Source organism: Atractosteus spatula, chromosome 14, assembly GCF_055471065.1.
Source record: "Atractosteus spatula isolate fAtrSpa1 chromosome 14, fAtrSpa1.hap1, whole genome shotgun sequence".
Classification (NCBI taxonomy): domain Eukaryota; kingdom Metazoa; phylum Chordata; class Actinopteri; order Semionotiformes; family Lepisosteidae; genus Atractosteus; species Atractosteus spatula.
This window is the reverse complement of record NC_142719.1, coordinates 30741500-30766716: the sequence shown is the minus strand read 5'-3', so window position 1 is coordinate 30766716 and position 25217 is coordinate 30741500. Positions and strand designations below refer to the sequence as shown.

The following is a 25217-nucleotide window of genomic DNA, read 5'->3' as shown; positions in this document are numbered from 1 at the left end:
GCATGTCGTGAGGCTGACGGAGAGAGGGAGGGAGAGCTCAAGGCTCACAAAGCACTCAAGCCGGATGTGCAGTTCAAGCCTGACCTTCCCCACTAATTTATCCTCTTCAGGGATCAGAGGAAAGCTGAAGGGGGCCCGAGGTGACACTGGCTTAAGGGCTGAGCTATCTGGGCAGATCGTACTGGTGAGTGAGGACGTCAGTGCCACACTACTACTGATCCCCCTTTTCACCAACGCAGCACAAACCTTCGGCAACCCACCCTCACCACTGCTTCTCCAACCTCCAGCCTTTTCATTACAGATGGGTCAAAAAAACAGAGCTATCGTTCTGGCAACAACATGTTGCAGTAAGTTTCAGTGACTCCCCCGAAGTAACACTGCTTGTTGTGTTATGTCCCCGTCCCAGAAACTGGGCAGTTTGATCTAATGGCATCCAGCTTACATGATACCTGGAACAGCAGTAAATGTCAGTTACCTCCTCTACAAACACCACAAATTCCTAAAATAGAGATATAAAAAAACTCCTTTCAAGAAGCATCAACAGGCAATTTTCTGCAAGACAAGGAGTTCTGCGATCTACCTGCCACTATTAAATAACCATAATGTAGGACACACTGCAAACAGCATGAGAGCCCATCACACGTGGAAAATTTGAGTCTTCGGTTTTTCCTGGCTGGCTGAGCAAACGCTCTAGGATATAACTGAAGGATTTTTTTGTACTGCTGTCTAATCCAATCACTGGGAGTCAGAAGAGCCAGCTTAGGACATTTGGACACGTGTTTTTTGGACAGGCGTTCGGACTGCCAAACTGCACCCTTACTGAAGCACCAGTCATAAGCTAGCCCCGGTTTCTCTCCTCTCCTAGTTCAATCCCTCGCACATTCTGCACCTCAGTCTACAGAGCGACTCTGTGGCTGTATTATTTGGCACTCTGGACTCCGAATCAAGCACTCAAGAGTTTAAATGTAGGGTGGTGGGAGTGTGGAACAAGCCGCCCAGCCATGATGTGGAAGCCGATACCCTGGCTTCTTTCAGGAAACGGTTGGATAAGATCCTTGGACCAAACAGCTCTTAGCAGCCAAACAGGCCAGATGACTGCCTGTCACCTGTAACTGTTCTGCAGGTCATCTTATTCTCTAAACTGTCCCTCAACTACCTGTATCAGAGACTCCCTTCATCAGTAACTACATCATGCATACTTACTCCCAATCACACCAATTTTTAATTCGATTAAGAGCAGACCTGGTCTTTGTATCAACTACAGTAGCGATCCAGCCTACTTAAAATAATTCTATCGTATCTCAATATCATCTGGATCTGTGGAACCACTTGTGAGGGTTTAGCTGTAGTGGCTCAATCAAGATCACAACAGAGCAGAAGCTTTGCCTGATGTGGAGACGGTCAATCTGTACTTTATGAACCATGTGGGCGCTCTCTTAACTAACCTGACAAGCATCTTTTCATTAAGGCTGTCATTTTATATAAAAGGTGGCCCCCAACGGTCGCAGAACTGAAGTCCCTACGAGGGATCCGGAAAGAGGTCTGGAACTGAGACACGAAAAAAACACCCAGCTATCCATCCGCTAACCATTTTATCCAGTACAGGGTCACGGGGGAGCCAGAGCCTAACCCAGCAACCGCATGCAAGGCAGGATACATCCCGGATGATGCCAATCCATCACCGGGCACAGAAAGACACCGACTTGCACCAGGACCTGTTTTTCCCCAGGAGCCAGTGAATCTACCGGTATGTCACGGACAGTAGGAGGAAACGGGAGCACCAGAAGGAAACCCACGCCAGCACAGGGAGAACATGCAAACTCCACACGTATAGTATTCCTGGAATTGAACCCAGGGTGAAATGCTAACCACTACTTGAGAAAAATTATCTACACTGATAAGGAACTAATCCAATTATTTTCCCCCATCAATGTAACATTTTTTGGATGCCCTGCCCTGATTTTCCTTTGGATACTACTTTTACACCTTAGTTAAGATATTGCTCCATTAAGCTGTTTACAGACAGCGGTTAAATAATATTTTAACCCTGAATGAATTAATTATACAGAGAAACTCTACTTATATGCAAACAGACTGAATGCTACTTCAGCTATGTGCTCTAGAAGCTGAGGAACGGTAGTCACCCTGGTCCTGCAGAGCCACAGACCAGCAGCTCTTCCAGACCACATGTGAAACATCAACTCAGAAAGACTGGGGACACAAGTGAGTCTCCATCACTTGATTTGGCTCAATTATGTCAGGAAAGGCCAACTGCAGTCCCAGAGAGCTATGGGGTGTAAATACCTATATGGATGGACAGCGGCTCTCCAGGACCACAGCTGGGCACCACTGGGCTGCGGGACTTGGAACCAGCCAGCACATGGAGTTTAAAGACGCACGCCAGGAGGGCAAACCGGAAGCGCGATCATTAAGGAGCTTCGCAACGACAGACGCCAAGGCGCAACACCGCTTGAACGGAGGGGACTTGACAAAGACAAGCGAAGCGCGTTTCGCAACAGACGGGACCTCCGGCACCCCTGTCTGCAACCGCTAGCGAAAACGCTGCTGAAATGTGACTAATTCTCTGCTCAGTCCTCATCTTCACTAGGTCCAAGGTCCCATGCTCAGGTCTCGAGGGCTTGTAGCCCCTGTTCCCTTCCAATTCTGGTTCAGGACAGCTACCCTGTGACCCGCATCCACGCTGCTCTTCACTTTTCTAGCAAACGCAGCTGAACACGGCTGAACACAGCGCTGCTCAGTCTGCAGTCAGCCGTCACTTAAAAACAGAAGAGGGGTTTACGAGAGGAGGAGGCCACCTGCCCACCTAGCCCGCGTGGTCATTAGCTGTTCAGTGAACCAGGGATCTCCTCCGGCTGCTTCTTGAAAGAAGCCAGGGTTAAGGCTTCAACAACATGGCTGGGCAGCGTGTTCCACACTCCCACCACTCTTTGGGTAACGGAGTGCCTACTGTTCTCGGTTTTAAATGCATTTCCCCTTCCTCTCCTCGGTACAAGCTCTTCAAGGTTAACAGACAGACACTAAAAAAAGGTGTTGAGAGGAGCCAATCATTCCCTGCAGTACATTTTCAAAGGGGGCCATTACGATTATTCTAAGCGCATAAAAATTGCAAGTCAGGTTACATATAATAATGCATTTGCCAAGACCAAAAGTTTACGCTCTACAATTAGCCTGAAAAACTGTTTTTGCGAGAAAACAACAAACTGAGGGGAAAACAGATGATTTTGTCCCAGAATCTAGTGTTTTAATATCTTTTACTAACCTGTTGGGGATAAACACCCCCTCTAAAGAAGAGTGACCCTTAAAAAAAACACAAGATCTCAAAAGCACATCCCATTTTGTCAGAGAAGACACATAAAGCATGTCCTTTGTGTCCACTCCACTAACTTGTTAGTGTAAGCCTTCCCATTCAATCACTTCCCTAAATACACAAAAAAGCTGGTCACCCAACCTTCTGTAATAAAAAGACCAAGCTGCCACTGTGTGCAAGGATCACTGTAGAAATTCACAAATCCGAGCAGCACTCTGGTCATCCTGACATTACACCACTGGGTCCTATCACCTGGACTGGATTTGGGCGTCCAGTGTCCTCAACTGCTGACCTTTGACCTCTAACTTTTTCTCCCCCATATCATGCTCTACCCTAAAAAGTGGTGTCTACGGGTCAGCGATACAAAACCAAGGGAATGAGTGGGTCCCCCTTCCCCCGGCTCGCACAGAGACTGACCTTGCATCTGCTATTCTGACAGGGGTTCAAACAACAGGCCAGGGAGGAGCTTAGGGGGGATTCAACCCAAAATCTACCCATAAAGCAGAAGCCCCCTGTTTGAAACTGAAGCAGGTGCTTCAGAAACTGGGGTAGGAAATGAGAAAGGAGGTGACCGTTCACTGACGCAGGAGCACGCATGACGTAAATGGGCTGATTGATCTGCTTAATTAGTGTTTGTTAATGCACCGGACTGACTGTTTAAAGTGTCGGGCAGGCCTCTGGTGACGGTCAAGAACACCAGCGCCCCCCCACAGGATAAAAGGGGGTCTGTCTGCTCTACGGGCCTGTGTAGTGTACAATTTCTGGTCGGCGGATACATACCGGAAAAATAGGAAATTAAAACGTTTCCAAAAAAAAATTAAAGTAGTCACTCTAAGAACAAGAGAGTGACAGATAGCTATCCCCCTACTCCCCAATGCATCTCCCTCCCCTAAAATTAATGCACCTGTGACACGGATAAGACCCCCAAAGAAATCGCAGCCGGTGTTTAATGGGAAATTCTGCCGGTTGCAAGCTTTGAAATGCGCACAGCTCTTGAAAAGTCCTGGGCAATGACGCAATAATCCCGGATAAACCGGTGCTGAACATCACACTATCAGGTGAAAAAGAAAACCTGAGCAGCCTGCTGCACCATATCCGGGATTTTAAGTCTTTTAAGAAACTCCAACGGTACTGAAAGGGTTCCAGTCCTTCTCCCTGCTCTCGGCCATCAGAGCAAAGCCTTACTTTAGACACACTGGGGCTCCTACGCACCTCCCTGCAGACAGACCAGCTCCGCGCCGCTAATTCAGGGAGAGGGAACCCTTCCAGAAGAAGCTTTCAGGAGAGGAAAATCTCACAATCTGAAACCCACTGCCTAACACGCCCACCCGCAGATCAATCGGACCTCCTCTGGGACCTATGCTTCCGGGAACATCCGTTTCCCACCGGGAGCTCGGAACTCGTCCTGTCGCACCCCCCGAGAGTCGCCAGCGGGTGGACTCACAGACCTGAGAGAGGCGTGGCTGGCCAGCGCCTTTACTGTAAGTCCGAGCCGAGCCGGTGGCTGGGGCGCGGGGCCGACCAGCTCCGAGAAAGCTGGAGTGTCGTCCTTTTTTTTTTTTTTTTTTTTTTTTTAGCACCACGTCTCAAAATTGGGGGGGGGGGGGAAAAAAGGAAACGGATAACACAACTGGGGTGCCCCGCCCGTCCACTTGACCATCTGGAGATCATTGCTGTACCCCCCCCCCCAACTCTCTTGTCGCCCCGACTCTCAGAGCCCCCACCACTGTGAGGGGGGGAAATTTGCAGAGGGGCTGGCACTCGTGGGGGGGAGAACATGTGCTTTTTGCCTACCTTTCCCAGCCCGTGCCCCCCCGCCCCCCGGCCCCCCGGCCCCCCGGCCCGCTCACGTCTCGAACTGCGTCAGCAGGGCCCGCACCTCGGGGGTGAGCTGTTTGGCGGCCTTGGCTGCCTCGGTGATGGCTTTACGGTACAGCCCCTTCCTCTTCTTGTTAAAGCGCGACTGGAAGTTTTCGAGGAAGGGGGAGAGCTGAGAAAGTGCCAGGAAAGACGTGGTGGGCGACCCGAACCAGGAAATCCGGGCCTCCTGCCGCACCAAGAGCCCGTTATCTTTGCGGCTCACGGTTATGGCCAGGATGCGCGCCGGCCACCAGGGGAAGCCGTAAATTTTGGCCCAGACGATGTCCCCTACGCATATGGTCCTGCCGTCCGGGGTCACGCACTTCGAGACGTTTTTGGAAAAGACCGTCGCTTTCAGGGAATTACTGAGCTTTTTGTCCTCCTTGGAGGCCGAAGAGGAGGAGCAAGTGGAGGAGGAGGAGGAGGAGGAGGAGGTGGTGTTGGGGGCGGTGGAGGAGGTGCTGGGCGCGGAGGGGGCGTGGAACGCGCCAGGCGGGGGGAAGTCAAAGGTTTCGGTGGAGCTGCACTCCGAGTTGGAGGACTTAAGGTCGTCGGCGCTGTCGACGCTGCACACGGACGCGTCGGACGAGTCCGGCTTGCCCGGGGTCAGCGCCACGAAGGCCGGGAGGTCGGCCGCCTTGCCCCCCCGCCTCTCGCGCCTGTCCCCCCGCTCCTCGGGAGCCACCGCCGTGTCCTTGTTCTCCTTGGCTGGCTCGGGATGGGGCAGGGGCTGGGGCTCGGGCTCGGACTGGGGCCGGGGGTCCGTTCTGGGTTGAGGCTCGGGCCCCGGGGCCGGGCCCTGGCTTTCGGAGGAGGCGCCAGCCTCGCCCGCCGGGACGAGGGAGGAGGAGGAGCGAGTGGAGGGGCAGCGGGGGACCGGCTGGGCCGCCTTGGGCGCCCCTCTACAGCCGCCGCCGCCGCCCTGCACTCTCTCCAGGGCCGGCTTACAAGAGGAAGAGTCGTTCTCTTCGTTACGGTACCTTTGGGGCTTGAGGCGGATCCGGGGCGGCAGGGGGGCGGCGTTCCCCGCGCCGCCGCCCCCCCCGCTGATCTGGTGCAGCCGCCGGGTGAAGTGCACCTTCGGGAGGGCGTCCTGCCGGGGCGCCGCCGTCTTGGCGCCGGCCGCGGCGATGCTGGCGTTGGCTCGGCCGCCGGGCATCTCCCGCTGCCTCTTCTGCGCCTTGGCCATCTTGAGCACCTCCCGGGCCTTGGAGTGGTCCACGTTCTTGCTCTGCAGAACCTTCTTGGTGCTGAGCTGGACCCGGGAGGAGGCGGAGGCGGTGGCGGAGGCGGGCGCCGCGGGCCCGGGCCCCACCTTGACCACCCTGTTCCCCCCGGCGCCTCGGGCCGGGGCCACCGCGGGGACCCGCACCACGTGCGCCTGCCGCCTGGAGCCCTCGGCCGCGCGGCCCCTCTCCTCGGCCCGCGGCTCGGTGCGCGGCCTCTTGCCGACGGCCGGGGCGCTCTCGCTGCGGCGCCGCTTGGCCTCCTCGCCCCGGCAGTCGGCCCCGGGGCCCCGGCGCGCCTCCCGCTTGTCGCCGGCCACGGCGCCCTTGCACTTGTCGCACAGGACCTGGCGCGGCCGCAGCTTGATGGCGTTCATGATGGACGTGGGCTCCTCGCGGTACAGCTTGCGCTTCGGCCGCTTGATCTTGCGGGGCGGGGGCTGAGGTATCGGCTGGTTGTACGTGTCCCTGATAAACAAAGGCGGGGGGTAAGGGGCCCCCTCCTGGAACAGGGGAGGGGGCTTTGAGGTCCACAGGCTGGGGTGCGGCGCGGCGGGGGCGTCGGAGGGCTCCCGGGAGGGGCCGTCCTGCGTGTCCGGAGCCTCCGGCTGGAATGGTTCCGTCTTTAGCTGCATAGGTTCGGGTTTATCCCGGTAATCCCTCTTGGGAAACACGGTGACCGGAATTCCATAGGGTCCGAACCTGGAAGGGAGAAGATGGGAGCATGAATAAAGCACAAGGTCAACACCATCCACAAGAGGAAAGAGGAGACAGAGAGACGACGACACTTGGAGCCGTCGCCCAACACTCGCACTGCTCTAGACCACACGTGCCCACCAGCGGGCGGCCACTGCCGACGTCACGACAGGCTCGTCTCCTTGTTACACAGCTCTAAAGGCGGCGGGGGGACCCTCTTGCAAGGGGGCATCATCTCAAACGAACCGCCGACAAAGGCTGCGGCAGGCGTGAACAGAACGAGCTGCAAGATCCTTCTAACAAACCTCCGACCACCAAAGCCCATCTCTGAAACACGCTGTGTGCATGTATGTACTGCGACAGGAAAGGTAGCTGTGAGGGTAGCTTGCATGGTCTAGAAGACTATGTATCAAAGGGCTAACGGGTTAATTAGGATCATTAGAGAGATCGGGGAAAACGTGCTCTTTACTCACATGCCCACATACGTATGCAAGAGCTGAGCACTGCTCTATTGCAATACGTACAGTGTATACCGACAGGCTACTTTCCAAACTTGAAGACGTTGTGTTCCCTGCACTGGCAGCCCCCTCTCCAGCCGGCTGCCCTCCGCTACGCTCCTGTCACTCCAATCCCCTCTCTTTCTGACAGAAGTGCTCCCTGCTCTTTACGGAAGCGGTGGCCTGTGAGGCCCGACACTGCTGCTCGCGGGGCAAGCCTCCTGTCTTGGATGAGTTTCAGAGATGACTGAGGATATCTTGGGAAATCTGGTGCAGTCTGCTTTGTAAAATACTGCCTGTGCACGGTGTGCAAACCCTGAGAACGCTGTCTGAAGGATCTCTCCTCTCTGTGTGCCTCTCCAGTGGGCACATGTAATACATCGGTTTAGTACCGAGTGCTGACTTCTTTGAGAAGCATTTTTTTCCCTGGTAAAACTACATGCACTTTTAATAGTAATAACAAAATATTTACAAAACTCATCCTCAGAGAATCCACCTTTACTTAAAACATACTTAGTTCCTTCTTTAATGCCTTGCTGCAGGTCCCGCTGCAGGACGAGAGCCCAGGGACACCCAGCAGTCTCAGCCATTGCTGCAGGCCCCCTCTGGTCTTGGAGGACTGCACCATGAACGAGCCGCGTGCCACTTTCGATCTTACTGCCACGCCTCGACCTGCGCACAGGAAAACGAGCCGACAGCCCTGCCTCCGCAAACCTGGCCCCGGGGCGAGGTCAGAAACAGGCCCGTTTTTAACACCGCACAGCGCCACCACTGACCGATCATCGTCCGGCCCGCCACTCGGCCTCCTCTCCTTGAAGTTGACCTCCTGACCTCGGCTCCCGTACTCCACAACGACCTTCCAGAGGGGACTTTATCAAGGGATTGGGAACGGGTCGTCCGGTTCGGAATCATTCCGAGACAGTAGGGGGGGCAGAGGGGTTCCTGCAGAGCACCTTACGACTAGCCAGCTTCCAAGAAGGACGCCACTGCAGCGGGCTGTCCTTTCCTGAAATACCTGCACGCTTTCTAGAGCCGCAACCATCATCGGCCACCTAACTCAGCAGCTCCCAGGAGCTTCCGGTATCATTTAAAAGAAAAGGAGAAAACTATTTTCCTTTGACAGCCTTAACACATATACAAAAACTGGGGGGAAAAAAAAGGCCAGTTATTTTTCCAACAGAACACGTGCTGCGTCCCAGGAGAACTCCTTCCTCACTGACTGAGCTGCACGGGGACTGACACTACAGCTGTGTTACTGAATTCATTCACAGCAATCAAAATCAGCTGTGCCTGCAACTATCTAGCTCCTGCTCATTATTCACTGACTTGATCCAACCTGGGAGGCTGACACCCCCCTCGAGCTAAACAGATTGGGAGATGATGAAATCCCAAGCAACTAGCCTCCGTTAATTAGCTCGGATCTCCAACGGGCCTCTGCTTGGCCTTGAGAGTTTAGCAGCTTTAACAGCGTTGACGGCAAGTGTGTGGTCACATGGCTGCCCAGCTGGAACAGGCACATGACAGAGAAACCCTTCAGGGGGACACAGATCTGCCCCATAGGGAACCCTACAGGCCGCCATGGTCAGGGCGAGTTGTGTGGCTCTGCTCTTGAGGCTTTTTGGGGTGCTAGTAACGGTGGCACGCTAAATCGACAAGGCTGACCGTATGCTGCTGCTGCTGCTGCTGCTGCTGCTGCTGGGGTGATCCTACCATTTGCTGGTCTACGTCAATTCCCCATCACACCCTGCTCACCCTCGTCACCAAGCCCCTGTACTCCCTCACTCTCCACCACACACCCTCACAGCACAATCCCACTCCCCACCACACCACGCCCCCTCAACACACACCCTCACTGCCAACCACGCCCCCTCACTGCACACCCTCACTCCCCACCACACCCCCTCACACCACAATCCCACTCCCCACCACACCACGCCCCCTCACTGCACACCCTCACTGCCAACCACGCCCCTCACTGCCAACCACGCCCCCTCACACCACAATCCCACTCCCCACCACACCACGCCCCCTCAACGCACACCCTCACTGCCAACCACGCCCCCTCACTCCTCATCCACACTTCCCACCACACCCCCTCACCGTCCAAAACTCTGTTGCACCCGCTCCCCGAAAAAGCGCTCACAGAAAGTGTAATATGGGCAGGCCTGTTCTTCTCCAAGTCTTTTAATAAACAGTTTGAAACAATCTTGATTTTCTAGTTACCTCACTCCAAACAAGTCAGGAGAAGGATTTCCTTGTGTGATTCAAGCGAGGAAGAAACGTCCAGACTTTTATCGGACGTGACGGTGGGATTGACAGCTAAATCTCCCAGGTCATTTTTAACCAGCGATAAGTCCGATGGCGAAGATTTGTTATTGTCGGCCCATCGGAGGAGGAAGTTGCTGCTCATTCTTTTCCACATGACCACTTCCCAATGCTTACACTAAAACAAGCTCATAATGCAAACAAAGCTTGCCGTGAACAGCAAAAAAAAAACTATTTTCCTCCTATGCATGTGAAAATTTGTATGTTAACTACCCCATTTTCACAGGTAAACTTGTCTGCCTTGAGACAGAGAAAAATATGCAGTTCTTCTATATATACATACCACAACCCACTGTGCCAAAATCATTACAATTACAGATATAGATCATTAAGAAATTAAAGACGGAATATGAACAGAATGTTGGTACAGAACACTTCTAAATTTATCAAAATACAGAAGAGTAATAAATCACTATTAACGAGTGAAAAATAGATGCAGAACAGTGTGGAAGACTGCATTGACACTCAAAAAGACAAGCAACACACATGATGAATCCAGCATCTGCTGACGCATTGCTATGGTAAAAATACAGAAAAGGCAAACACTATAGTTAACTCAGCTGTCATCATCTCTTATTACCCCCTAAAGGTTTTCATCTCGCATCACTTGAGCTGTCAGCCACTGGCTCGGTCAGAGCAGCCCCATGATTGGAAAGAATTCAGAGGTAAAAGCTTAAGTAATTGAGGTCTGGGGTTTGTGATTTTGACTACACACACACACAGACAAAGCAGCCAGCTCCAGGAAACGTGCTGATCTCTCCCACAGCAGTCACATCCTGCAGACTGAGAGCTCATGCTGCAGCTCATCTGAAACACCTCTGGCTGCTTTCGAGACTGGGGGTCCAGTTTGGCATATGCCTGGCACACGCCACCGGGGAAGGTGTCCTGGCGAAGAGAGGCAGGACACGGGATGCAAGGAAGAGAGGGAGGCGGGGGGTGGGGGACGGGGGGCTCATAGCTGCACTGCAGTTCTGCTGAAAGCCGTGCCCAAGGGCAAACATGTGCCCGAAGCCAGCCTGCTGCACCAACAGCAATGCTGCTTCAAGATATACCACACACACGGGAGTGCACTTCGTTCCTTGGGAAAAAAGCACTGCACACAAGAACAGTTGTGCACATATAACAAGCAGAATTAGAAACTGGAATGTCTGCAGCAAAAACCTGCGGAGCCGATCTGCTGCCAGCGAACACCGCAGGAAACAAACGACGAGGGCAGGGTGGCCGTGGATCGGAGCAGTGGGGAAAAATGTTTCGGGGAGCAGCGAAGTGCGACAGAAGTCCAGGCAGGACCAAGATGCATGGGAACATGGTCATCGGGCACAACCACAGAGGCTCCGTGTGACCCCTGTCCACTACCCACAACGGCCTGCACGCATCCCCAAGGTGGACAGCGGTGATGTCAGCCCACTGTGCCAGATTTCAGTGCCCTAGGGTCAAAATGTTCAACACTATGAGCTGGACAGACCAACCAGCTTTATAAACACAGGCGACGAACAAACAAAACAGAAACACCAGGGAAGATGAACAACATCCCTGTGACCCCCCTCTGAGCACCGCGGGGGCACAGTCGTTAGCATTGCTGCCGCTCAGTGTTGGGGTCCTGGGTTCCATTCATGGGGTGCTGTCTGTGTGGAGTTTGCATGTTCCCCATGCGTTTGCGTGCATTTCCTCCCGGTTTCCTTTAATAATCCTAAGACGTACTGGTAGGTTAACTGGCTTTTGGGACCGCTGGCCCTACTGCGAGTGTGTGTGTGCCCTACGATGAACTGGCGTCTCTTCCACGGTTTATTCTGCCCTGCGCCCGGTGCTTCCCGGGATAGTCTTCAGGCCACCGTGAGACTGACTAGGATAAGCGGTTATTGAAAGTGATGTGATGATCCCGTCTGATGACTGCAGCCCAGACTTTCCCTAGTCCTGCCTCACCCATCTGTAGGAACCCGCTGTGCGTGAAGAGGGGGCAGAATAACAGCTGACCGTTTTATATAGCCCCTTGAAAAGCAATCCTAATGTGCTCAAACTGCACTGGAGTCATCACGCTGACAGCATCACTCCCCACAAGAAATCGGTGCACCAGGTGAGCAGCAATCTGCAGTCTTTCTATTTGTCCTTGAAAGCCCAGATCACCGAGACACACCCACAGCAGCACAGCCCAGCAGACTCTCACTCCCAATACAAGCACGACAGCACCCCGGTATTCCTTGTGTGCGAGAGCACTTCTGCAACAGGAATACGTCAGCGTGCCTGCTGCTCGTCATCCTTCACCTGCAGCAACACCATCTCCCTCTTTCCCAGACAGGCCAGCTTCACCCGCCAGCTCCAAATAAAGCGAAGCACGCCAAAACGCTCTTTACTACCACCGAACTGCCTTCAGGTTAAGGAAGCAAAACGCGCACCCCCGCTCTCGGACAGAGGGGGACCCTGAGAGAAGCGGGAACGAGACGCGATTTAAGTCAAGGGGCGGAGCGATCGCCAGGGTTCCCCGGTCTGACCGGAACGAGACGGGACCACCCCAGGGCCGTGAGCTGCACGGCCGCGGCTCTGCTAGAGCTTCAGTCCCGCCCCGAGTCCCTCGCCAAAAGCCGACGGGAAGCGCCAAGCCGCAAACAAACGCCTGTCAACATCCCTGCGGAAGGGGGTGTGCTCAAACTAACCCGATCGATCGTCTCCGTTCTCGAGTTTCACCTCCTGTTCGTTTCCCTAAGGCAATCTGGCGAAAAAAAAAGCAATGAGAACACCTTAACAATCCGCTCCCAAAACGAAATTACTCAACATGCACCGAGTCGTGCCCGACGCTTTACCTGCACGAGAGCTGCAGACCTCTCGCCCATCGCGCTCACAAAAGATTTAAAGACAGAGCGCAGGGCTTCCTCCTTGTGATCTGTTCCCCAGGCACCCACGGGTCCCTGACTGGACCCTGCTTCCCCAGGACCACACAGACTGTGCGAGGACGCCTCTCCGAGCAACAGCGATATGGATGTCAGCAGCTCAGGGCTCAGCACAGCATGGCCGCCTCCCCCTTCACCCCGCTGTCTTGTGTGCTCGCCTTTTGTGGTGCTGTGAAGGTCACTCTCTTTCAGCCCATTTTCCTGCAGGCCACAGTGAATACTCCCCGCAAAGAGAATAATTTCGATCAGCAGCAGCCAAGCATTCACCCGCTGTGCGAGGGAGGAGGACAGCGGTCCTTTTCCACACAGCCCTCATGGGTAAAAGGCAAGAACTGTTCCACACAAACTTCAGCCGTACGGTGTCCTGATTTGTGTTTACTGCAAGCAAATTAGAAATTGCCCAAAAAAAGATGGTTTTGCAGGATTATCTGGCACTATATCCTTGAAGTCCCGCATCCCAGTTAGCCTGGCCCATTGGGCATGGAGTATTTAGTAATATGTTTTAAGGAAAGTATTCTGCAAGATTTTTTTCCTCATCTTTGAATCAAAACCAGAAAAGGTCATCAGTGACTAATACCCTTTCATGTCCCTGGTATCCCCTCTTCTTATCATTTACAATAACCTACACATGCTCACCCCAATTTGTCACCAGCAGACCAGTACAGCCATCTGGTCACCCTCTGAAGCAGCTGCACGAGAGTCTTTCAGATGCTGCTCCTACGACGCTCATGAGTGTGCAAGGCCTGCTTGCAAAAGGCGAGGCGAGCTGGACTCGGCTTCTTCAGACTGGTGCCTGCTGCTAGATCTGACAGCAGCGGGCCTGAGCAGACTGCTCCCACAGATCTCCCGCGCTCTCTTGGCAGGTGGCCGCCTCAAGAAGCACAGCTTCCCAGATGTTATCCTGCGTCCCATACAAAGGGTGAAAGATTGCGGTCCTTCCAATGAAAAAGGACCCCCCCGGCACAAGGGGCTGACAAAACTGAAGACGGAAAAGATGAAGACCTTTCTGCAAACTCCTCTCTGCCTGGATTCTGCAGCAATTAAGTTCCAAAGCAAAACTTTCATTCAGACCTGAGTGGAATTCAGTTCTGTTTTTTTTTTTTTACAATGAAGCATCACAATAAAAGTGCCTCGCTCCTCCTCAGCACGTGTCCCTGTAAGCCAAGGCTCTGCCGCACTCAATCCTACATGTCATGATTCAAGCATGGCAATGTGGCACCGATTTTAGAGCAATATCCCATCTTAACGGGAGACGGCGGAGGGTGTCCTTGCTGCAGGAGTCGACTCCGTCAGCCTCGGCCTCAATGGCTTCGACGCTTCTCCCTCCTCGTCATCCATCAGAGCGCTAATCGCGCCTCCCCGGTCTGCACCCAGCAGGGGTGAGCCGATACACCGGGTGAAGGTCACGGCTCACAGCAGCCAGGGAGCCTTCTCAAGCGCACAGCACTTGAAGGACAAACCGAGCAGCACGAAGGCCCACATAAAAGCCGGACTGGATTCTTCACATACTGTACGGACATGTTGTAAAGGCCCTCGATGCTAGTGAAAGCCTTTGCTATCCAGAGGTTCTCCTTTTTAAAAGGACTCCAAAGATCCCAACAGTATAATCCATGGTGTCTTAATAAAATGTTACACAGGAGTGACCCAGCAAGAGACGCATCCCATGTTTCCCCAACATCTGTAAATGGGTTCTGTGGCTAAGGATCAGCGCCTGTGGCTGGAAGGTTGCCGGTTCAAATCCCGCAGCCGGCAGAGGAATCCTACTCCATTGGGCCCCTGAGCAAGGCCCTTAACCCCAACAGCCCCAACACTGGCTCTGACCCTGCGCTCTGACCCCAGGCTCTCTCCTTACCTGTGTGTCTGTGTGTCTGTGTGTCTCATGGAGAGCAAGCTGGGGTATGCGAAAAGACAAATTCCTAATGCAAGAAATTGTATAGGGTTAATAAAGTGATGTTATAATTATAATTATACATCAGCAGTCAGGCCTTTCCCTGCGTGCTGCACTGTGGAAAAGAAGGTGTCAGAGGTAAGGTTGTGCCACCTTCGTCTGCAGCGCCTCTGAGAGCAATAGAAGACTCAGAACAAGGCGTTCTGTTAAGGCACTGGTCAATACAGGAAGAAAATTAACACCAACAGCGAGAGGGATTCATTCTGCAAGAAGGAACTGAAATGCTGAGCACACTGGCATCTGCAGGCTGGGTTGTACCGCAGCTCCACGGACACGTGTGAAGCTCGCGATCATCTAATGGAATTCAATATGGCGGCACAAGATAGCTGGAGGTGGACCTACTTGCTACAGGAGGTATCCTCTAATAGAGCAGCAAAGGTTTACAGAGAACAGCGACATTAGTAGAGACTTCTTATTCTAATCAAGCACATTTAGAAAAAAATAATAAACCATTTCAACCCAATTTTAACCTGATAAATGCTGGTGATTTCACTCCCGTGCTGCAGTTATTTATAGCGCCTGCTCCCTAGTTCTCACCACTTATGACACACCCTGCTGTGCAGCCGCTGTCGCTCATCTACAGAGCTGCTGGGCAAACAGGACCTGCCCTGACTCTGCAGTGGCACCTGCTTCTGCGTGGGCACTGCCACACAGAATACCACCTGGGGGAGGCCGACCCCGAGAGCTGCCGTGTCCTCTCGCCGGCCGCAATCACTACTGGCCCACCAGGTGTGCGACACTGCACCATTATAACAAAGCACAGGGCTTTCTGATCACTACTGCCACGCCACACGTGTGCGATTACTTCGGCAGAGGGGACACTGCACAGCCAGCAAAGAACGGGCTCACATTTGTACTGGTGGGGCAGAGAAAGGACACGAGCAAAGAGGGTTCAACATTGATCACTCTGGGAACAGGGAGCAGGGGGCAAAAGTACTCCACTGAACATGACAAAGACATCTGCAAAAACTCCACTCGAGACAGCCAGGATGTGAACGCCCACGGGCTGCAGGCTTACCGCCGACCCCACACTTAGCCTGGGACGCGCACAGAGTCACGCCAAAGCTGGGAGGTGTTCAGGCGCAGCCCTGAACACCTCCGCTGCTCGGAACACATTTGTAGCTGATCCTTTATAAATCTTTATTAGACCACAGTTGGACTCTAGGCCTTTTGCTTGAGGGATTTCAATTTTTATCTTTGAATCTTTACGACTGCTGCACCTCGGCTGTGCAAATGTACACTGGGCAGAAGTGTGAAAAAAGGACCCCATCTGCCTTCGGCACAAGCAGCAGCTGAACGATAACGGGGCTCATGACATAAAACTGCAGGCTGACCATGGCTGAAGGAGATGTTTCTCAGCAGAAGAAAAGGCCCGTTGTTTAAAGACGAAGGTCATTCCACACACGAACTGCCCCAGCGGAAATATAAAGACGTTTAAAAACAGGAAGTTTAACTGAAGATGTGATAAAAGAAAAATTTGAACAGGCGCATTGATAGTTCATTGCAAGAGTATTTAGAGCTTTATGAGGGTGCCCCTATTTACTTTATTGTTTTGTTTTTTTGCTTTGAATGCATTGAGTGGGTTGTGTACATAAATATTAACTTGTATATCAAAGTGTCGTGACTGCAAGCTTTAAAGCAAAAAAAAAATGTTATAAAACTGGGCAAAGGACCAAACTGTTTTGCAAGACAGTGTATGAAAAAATAGCAGCACAAGAACGTGCTCCTAGGAGCATGTTCACAGCACATCTGCTGCAAGAAAGCGCGTTCTTCACAACCCGGGGTGAAAACCTTCTCTGCATTTTTAGGGACCTCCTAGATTATCACCGAGTTCGCCTAGGGGTTCAGCTGCTCCTAGCGTAAAACTAGCAACATAGGATGACATATAAGATTAACAAAAAAACATACAATGAGGAACAGAAAGACGTCAGGGCTGGACAATAAATACAGAGCCCTTCCTGGGAATAAGTCACTACTGCCACATCAGACGTGGGATTACAACCACAGAGAGGAACCTGCACACAGATGGCAAAGCCCAGGGCTTTCAGGTCACTACTGTCATACCAGACATGCGATTCCTTCCGTGAAGATGACACTGTACAGTTATAGCAAAGCCCAGAGCTCTCTGATCACAGCTGCCACACTTGACGGGTGTGATTTCTTCCACAGAGTACTGCTAGCAAAGCCCAGGGCTTCCTGTTCAATACTGCCACATCACACGTGTGCGATTTCTTCCACAGGGAGGAACCTGCACACCAATAGCAAAGCGGAGGGCTTTCAGATCACTACTGTCACACCAGACGTGCGATTTCTTCTGCAGAGAGGACACTGTACAGAGATATCAAAGCCCATGGCTTTCTGTTCACAACTGCCACACCAGATGTGTGCGATTTCTGCAACAGAGAAGAACCTGCACAGAGATAGCAAAGCCCACAGCTTTCCTACTGCAGGCCTTTAAAATGGAGGAAGAGGGTGTGTGCTTTGCCCCAACGGACGCTCACCAACGCCCCTCACGGTGAGAAGTGGGGGGGGGGGGTTGTAGCAGAGCAAATGACACATGAATAAAAAAGAACTAGCACACTGCCCACTGACATTTAAACCAAGACAATTCTTTAGTCTCCTCCGGGGTGAGAATCTAGAGGATAGATTCTTAGCCGTGCTGGTAATGTGGCTATAAAGCCCGTGCCACACATCCTGCGGTCTACAGTCCAATTACTTTCCTACCCGGGTGCTGCAGAATAGCGCCTCGAGCTCACGGCACAGCAGTCCCACGGAACCTCTGCTCCAACTTCCTCTTTGTTTTCTTATGCCTCTTGTGAGCCGGAGGAGATGTAAGCGGAACAGCCGCTCCACTGCGGCATCACAATCGCCACGTTCCATCACAGTTGAAAGCAAATGGACATGTTTCTGCTGTGTACTTGTCAGAGCTGACCAGGGCCCACGTACCTGAACTCCTATTGCGAGAGTGAGGAGCCTACGGTTCGGTATGTGGCGTCACGAGAGGGCTGGTAGCTAAAAGCACAGCAAGCCCAACTCAGCTGGGCCTCCACCCGCCCTTCAGGTAAACTGTGAACACATGTAACGAAACCTCAACAAAAATGTTCTCCGATCCTGTATCCTGGGAAACTCTGTTACTTAACTTCTCCCTGTTCGAGCCTGTGACGGAGCACTGGTGCAGCTTCACCTATGGTTTTCAATTCCGTCCTCCCAGTGCCATCACAACATCAAACCAGTGGGGACTGAACCTCACTGGGGATTAAGCAGATTAGCAGCGGGGAAGCCTTTCACCTTTGGGATTTTCTTCTGACCCTGCTTTTTGAGCCAAACTGCACCCATCTCAAAGGGAGATCTGCTTACAGACAGGAGTTTGCTTAAATGCCTCGTCAGCGCCAGGAGGACCCAGTGACAAATCATTAGCCATCAAGAGATTTTAGGAGCTCGTTTGACAGCAAAGGTCAAGGCTGCTTCAGAGGAAAGAAGGCCTCCGCTGTGACCAGGAAGAACGCAGCGCTGGGTCAACCCAGGCTTCCACGACCCTCTCTACAACAAGGCCAGATTTCACGTGGCGTCTTTTACGAGCAATAAAGCAAAGACCCAAGGGCCAGCGCTGAGGTCCGGAGCTGGATGGAGGCTCTGGACTTGACTCCTTCCGCAGTTCCTGAAGAAGCCGATTAATTTACTCAAAATCCCTTAACGACACACCTTGTTAAGAACTGCACAGAGGGTGGGGAGGAGGTGTGTGTGGGGGGGGGGGGGGGGGGGTGAGTTACCGGTACAAAACTCTGTAGAGTCACAGAAAAGTCCATTTCATCTTGGAAGCAATTAAAATCCAAGACAGCCAGCGCAGGCGTTTGCTGAGCCTGCACGGAAAATGCAAATCAAACGGGGTTTGTTCTGTTCTGAGCTAAAAATAAAACAGGCCATCTCTGGCAAGAGCCGGAGCAGGAGCATGGAGAGCAGGAGCGCTTGAAAATCGCCAATGCCTTATCACCACTGAAGACGACGGAGTGAGTCCCGGATGCACGGCTTACATTGTTCGGGAGACGAGAAGGGATAATAGGCCGGAAAGGGCAACAGGATAACTTCTAGGGAAGGGCAGGTTTCGTATTTGTTTTCCCCTGCCGGTGGTAAGCGCCCCACGACACAAGCCTGCGGACGGCCACTTCCAAGAGGTGACTGCTGGGTGACTAACACCTCGGGCGTTAAAAAGCTGCTGCCGGAGTCTGTGCCGATTCATCAGCTCTCCGTGGGCGGATGGGGAAGGAAGTGACTCACCTAGCGAGAGAGCGGAGGAACTCCTCACTCACCCTCCCCTTTCAATTTTTACTCTCGTCTCTCGGCCCTGTCGACAGCAGAGCTATTATCTCAATGACATTCAAGACTAGGGAAGCGACTGGGTCAGATCAAGATGACCCAGCACGAATGAACAACAATGCAGGGAGGGGAGAACTCGGTGCTATTCCATCATTTCGACCCCCATCCCAAAAAACAACCCCCCCTTCCGTCTTGAGCCAATGGGGCATGATCTACCGTCTCCAGAGGCCCATCACGTGATGAACGCTGGGATAAACAGAAGACTCCCTCATGTATAAAAGAGCACCCACTCACCCTACAGCAAGCATGGCTCTGACTGACCAGAGGCCAGCGAGCTCGTTCGACCCGATCCCGGCTCTTGGTAACCGGCATCCCTCCCGTTATCCAGAAAGGAAAGCTAAGCAAATCCGAAGTGGATCGGGCTGCTCCACAACTGTAGCCTCTCACCCATCCTGGAGCACACATGTGCGTCTCGTTTCTCAGGCAGGCCGTCCCAACCCAGACCACCCCTCATGGACACTTTCGGCAGAGGGGGGAGGTCAAGTCCACAGCAGGACCGAGATGCTGGGCCGTATCGTCCAGTTATAGCTCTGCCTTTCCCAGACTGAAGCCGAGATCAGCGGTGCCCCACCCCGGTGCTGCAGGAACCAGTCGAGTTTTTCCATTACAGCCACACTGACGGCAGGTTTCTGTCTGGGACAGACCGGTAAATGTGCTTTGAGCTCTCAAAAAGAATTGATCTGTAATATGTCACTGTTGTCAACCCTGTAACGATTTCCGAGCGTCACTACTGTCCGCGATTCAGGTGCGTTGACTGAATCGCAAAGAACTAGACTTTAGCATTTGATTCCTGGGGTGCTAATCGAGGAGAGTCCGGATAATCTCCTCGTGTTCACGTAGGTGTCCTCCGGGTGCACCAGTTTCCTCCCACAGTCCAAAGACATACGGGCAGATGAATTAACTTCAGGGAAAACTGGCCCGTGTGAGCGTGTGCTTGTCTGTGTACCCCAAGATGGACTGGCGTCCTGTTGCATGCTGGGATAGGCTCCGGCTCATCCACGACCAAGTACTGGATAAAGCAGTTAGAAAATGGATGGATGGGTGGAGCACCACAGAAGGAAAAACTACTGTCTGATACAGTGTCAGTGCCACCTCTGTCTGTTCCGTCATCAGCTAGGAAGAGCTGTCCAGTCAGAGATAACGGCCATCAGGCTGTGGACAGGCTGCCTAAACTGTCCCCCCTGAAGGAGGAGATCATTTGAGAGGAGAGTCAACAGATCAATTAAATCATCACTTAGCACTGGAGACGTAGAGCTCAGCTAGAATAAAAACCAGCAGAGATCCTCTTCCACCAGGACCAAGGCTGGGAAGCACAGGACTAGAGATCCGCTGCATTTATCTCGGACATTTAGTTTCAGCCAGTTGATTTTCATCCCTCCGGTGACATACTGGTCTAACACTCTACAGCAAGCCAAGCAGAATCCACAGCACTACGTGCAGAGAATTCAGTCCTATTTAAAAAAAACTAGAGTTACTGCCAAACAGAAGGCTTTTATCTCAGTTTCACGGGATTTCGGTTTGCACTTTGGGATCTGAAAAGATTCTCATAATCTCAAAAAAACGAACTCAGAAAACGGCCTACAAAACACCGCCGGTTTCAGACGCTTCAGAATCGTGAGCGAAGGTTTCTGCTTTTTTACTTGTTCCCTTTTCAACTGTCCACCTTTTTTCAACACGGAGGGGAAGAGAGCAAAACGAGAGGGGCCAGAACACTCACGCCAAGTCACATCAGAAAAGACAGGAGGTCGTTAGACTTACAATAACAGAGAAAACATCGCCACTTTAGCCAATCAAAGACAGCCTTCATCTCCCTGGGAGGTGGAAGGACACCAGAGCACCCCAGGAAAAAAACCCATGGGGCTTTGAGCTGGGGAGGAAACATGCAGACTCCACTTAAGACGGTCCTCAAAAGGGCCCAGGAGCCATCACATTTAAGCACCACACCACTGCGATGCCCTGAACAAGCCAGCCGTCCACGAGGACACTAATGAACCAGAAGCATTTGGGAAAGACGTTCAGGTGGTCCGGAAATCAGGCCATCAGTATTTAAAATCCAAAGCTTTCCTCAGCCCCTTGAGCCCCACACAATGAGACTCTGCGACACGGGGCTGGATATCTGCACAGGAAAAGAACATCAGGACAGTCACAGGTGAGAGAAGCTATTTAGCCCATATGGCACGTTTGGTAGTTAGTAGCCGACTGATCTAAGGACCCATCCAGGTCCTTCCTGAAGGAAAACAGGATATGGGCTAAAACCATATGGCTGGGCAGCTTGTTCCACCACCACGTAAAGACATACCTTCTGCCCTCGGTTTTAAATGCTGTTCCCTGTAGTTTCCACTGGTGTCCCCGGATTCATATTTCACCACTCAAAGCAGAGGATTCAGACACCAGGGAGATGACAAGCTGCTCGTTAGCAAAGCGTGCGTTGCACAGGTTTTAAAACTGAAAGTGGTTTCACACCCACCCGTCGGGGTGCTGAGGACGGTGTAAAAAAAACAAAATGGCTTAAACTGGTAAAAGAAGTAACTAAAGGGGGGACAGGGTGTCTGAGGAAGACGCTGACAGGACCACAGAACGCAACAGCTCGTCTAGCTCCTAAACCACAACCGGCTGAATGTCACGAGACCCCTTCCCAAGCGACTCCTTCCACCTCCTGTAAACAGAGCGCTCCCGAGGGGATGAGCCAACTGTCCGGAGGAGGTTACGTGCACAGAAAGCACTGAACCGGGGGAGCCGAGAGCGCAGCTGTGGGCGCAGGCGGCACATCTCTTCCCTCTCTGCGCAGCCAGGAGCTGCAGCCAGCTTGCCCTCAGAAACGTTCCAAACGAGAGGAGCCCATTCAGCCCAACTAGCCCGTTTGATCATTAGTGGACAATTCATCTGAGGACCTCCTTCTGCAGCTTCTTGAAGGAAACCAGGGAACCGGCTGCAACGACAAGGCTGGGCCGCCTGTTCCCCACTCCCACCACCCTTCTTGTAAAGGGACCCCTCTGGTCCCCGGTGGTAGATGCTCTCAGTGCGTTAAGAGTGTGATCTGAGCCCCTGACAGATTGAACAAGGCCAAGAGAAGTGTGGCGGCCCATTAGTTTCTGTACACGAGAGCGGGCACACACCAGTGGGACAGCACTGTACTTTTCTGGGGAGAGAACATTCAGTCACCGACCCCATAAAACCCTCCCAGCCCTCTGCGATTCACTGAGGCAGACACGTGGTTCAGGTGCTCATTGTATTTCCTAGTTCCGCTAGTGCGGACCACAGCACGGCAACCGCAATAAGGGGTTAATTATTAAATATTCCACACCGCTCCATCACCAACCTCAATTAATAAGAAAAATCTTAAAGTCCCATTTCCCCCCAAAAAAAAAGCCGTCCAACACCCGGAACCACCATCAGAATCTGGAATTCTGAGGCGGAACCAGAACCCCGTTATTATAAACCGCAGGAGAAGTTTCCTTTAAATGTCTTTTTTCCCTTTCCTTTCCAGGCAACGCGTCGCCTGCTGGGACAACTGGGATTATCCGACAGGTGCTACCGCTGCATCGATCAAAAAAAAAATAAAAACTGCGACAAAACCCGCCCGCTACAGAACAGGGGGAAAAAAACTCCTAACAGGCAGCCAAACTTTTTTTTAAAAAGTGCTCAATGGTTAATTTCGGAAAGAGGGCGTGTGAGCTTCGGTCGCGAGAAAGGGATTAAGAAATAATTAGGGAACGTGCACGGTGTCAGTGCTGGGTGACTGAGCTATTCCCCGTGCAAAGGCGTGTCCTGGGAGTGAATTACGATACCGTTACCTCTTGGAGAGGTCCATCAGAACCCCGGAGAATATTTTCTCGCCGAGCCGGAACGAAACCACCAGGGCATCGTCGATGATGTGGTCCAGCGAGACCCGGACCTCGGAGCCGGGGATGAGGTGCGCGAGGCACTCGGGCCGGATCAGGACCGAGTCTCCCCCCGCCCCCGTGGGCTTCGGCTCGGGCTCGCTTTCCGGGGGCTCCGCGTCACGCTGCTGACCGGGCGCACGCAGGTCCGTAGGATCGGGATGCAGCCGAGGAGCTGAATCCGCCACAGGCGACGCCGGTGCCCGGACCGGGTCGTGGCCGACAACGGCCGCCTGCGGTGGCTTTCGCCCCCCGTCGGTTCCGAGCGGCTCCGAGGTCTCGGAAACCGGGTCCATCTTGACGCACCCGGCGTTATCAGCACACGGCGGGGCATCGCCGGAGCAGGACTCGGACCCCGCCACCTCAGCGCCGCCTTCGAGAGCGGGCTGCGGTCCCGTCAGTGGCTCTGTGGGGGCTTGGGTTTCGCCCCCAGTCTCAGTCGGTTCGGTCGGGTCCGGTTCGGGGCGGTGCTGCAGGTGCTCGTCGGTACCGTGGAAATCCCCCGGAGCAGGCGGGGGGCTCGCCAGCTCAGGCTGCGCGTCTGCTGCAGGGTCCGAGCCGGGCGCCCGCGGTGAATCCGGGCTGGGACCCGGAGGGGAACAGGCGTGGGAACTGTGGGTGCTGACCTCGTCCGCCGCCTCCACGCTCGGGGCTGACCCCGACTCCCCGCTTTCCGCGTCGCTGCCGGGGTCCCCCGCGCTCTCCGGGTCCGGTTCGGGGTCTGTGGAGGCGGCCGCGGCTCCTGCCTCGCCTGCCCCGAGCCTCCCCGTTTCATTCTGTTCGCCTCCCGCAAGAGCAGCGAGCGCCTTCCCCGCGGCCTCTCGGTCCGGCCTGCCCTGTGCCTCGGCGGTCACCGGGCTGCATTCCTGAGCGGCATCCCCGTCCTCGGGCAGGAGCGCCAGGTTCATCCCTGGGGCACGCTCCTCGCTGGCCTCGGCCTCGAGTGGGGCCTGCGCCAGGGCAGGCTGCACTATCTCCGGCTCGGGCTCCGCTCCGTCCCCCGCTGTTGTCGTTGATGCCGCAGCAGCTCCAGGCTCCGCAGCCACGGCCGCCATTTTCTTTCCGCTTTTCCAGCCAGCGTTCGGCCTTCTCTCACAGATAGGGCTTAGGCCCGCCCACCGGGCCCTACAGGCACTTGGGATTGGCCGACAAACTACAAACCTGTCTCTGTTTGGCTCTTGCCCACGTCTATCAAGTCCGGGCTCTCGAAATCCGCCCTATCATTGGATAGACCTTTTGTCAATAAATTTGAGCCTTTATTGTCAAAGAATTGGGGGTTTAATGTGCGAATGGTGCCGCAGGGGGCGACATCTACATGAAGAACAGGAGTATTATCTCTATTTGGAAATATTGACGTGGTGTGCTTACTATGAGTTTTCTTTTCGCGAGAGTTATCTTGTAAAATTCCGATGTTGCCTCTTGATTTTCCGTCACGGTGTGAGAGCATTGTTAATGTGCAACTATAGCTAACTTTTTTTTTTCGACGATGTGAGCGCGGAGCATGTGCCCGTGTTAAGACAGTAGGGGTGCGATCCCCCGTGATAACGAAATTTGTGCTGAGCTCTGCCTTTTTTTTTTCCTCGAGGTAATTAACATTATGGAGCGTCTCCATACAGTATAGTTTTAGCGCTCACAGACCCCAAACTCACCCCGACGTCACTCCAGGGCCGAGCGCAGGTTTCCTTTTCCACGACCCGTCAGTGCCTTATGTCCCCACAACGTCAAGTGATAATCATTGTGAAATAATCATTACAAAAAAAATGCACACCGCCTTTGAGGAGATACCTGAATCCATCAGGATTGCCCCTAGAAGTAGCTGTAGCGCACTGGCTCACACTGATGCTTTTTCACGTTGTATGTTATATTTAACTCGTTGTTGCTGCTGCTGCTGTTCCGTGTTCATGTTTTTGGTGTTTCCTCAATGTCTTTGTATTGGAGCATACATGCAAATAAGCATTTCATCGCACTTGTGCATATGACAATAAACTGAACTGAACACTGAACGGATCTTTTCAGACAGACTGCAAGGTATCCAAAAATGAACAAAACCCAAACACGAAACACTACGCTGCCTTGGTGTCATTGATACCTTTCAATGACAGCTGCCAGGGCTCATTCCACATCAGAGAACACCAATAATTCATCTTTTCTACATACATCGATTGTTTTTCATTTTGCTTTGATATGTTTCGGGTTT

At 53.1% G+C, this 25217-nt stretch overlaps 1 protein-coding gene across 1 annotated transcript; it reads right to left on the bottom strand.

Annotated features, from left to right (window-relative positions):
• Window positions 1–5159: 5159 nt before the first annotated feature.
• Window positions 5160–24084, bottom strand: pwwp2a (PWWP domain containing 2A). Its single transcript, XM_088932699.1, has 2 exons — window positions 22934–24084; window positions 5160–7116 (listed from the first exon to the last, which is right to left on the bottom strand). The coding sequence occupies exons 1-2, from the start codon at window positions 24073–24075 to the stop codon at window positions 5175–5177; spliced, it is 3084 nt and encodes a 1027-aa protein (XP_088788825.1). The 5' UTR covers window positions 24076–24084; the 3' UTR covers window positions 5160–5174.
• Between the last annotated feature and the right edge of the window lie 1133 nt (window positions 24085–25217).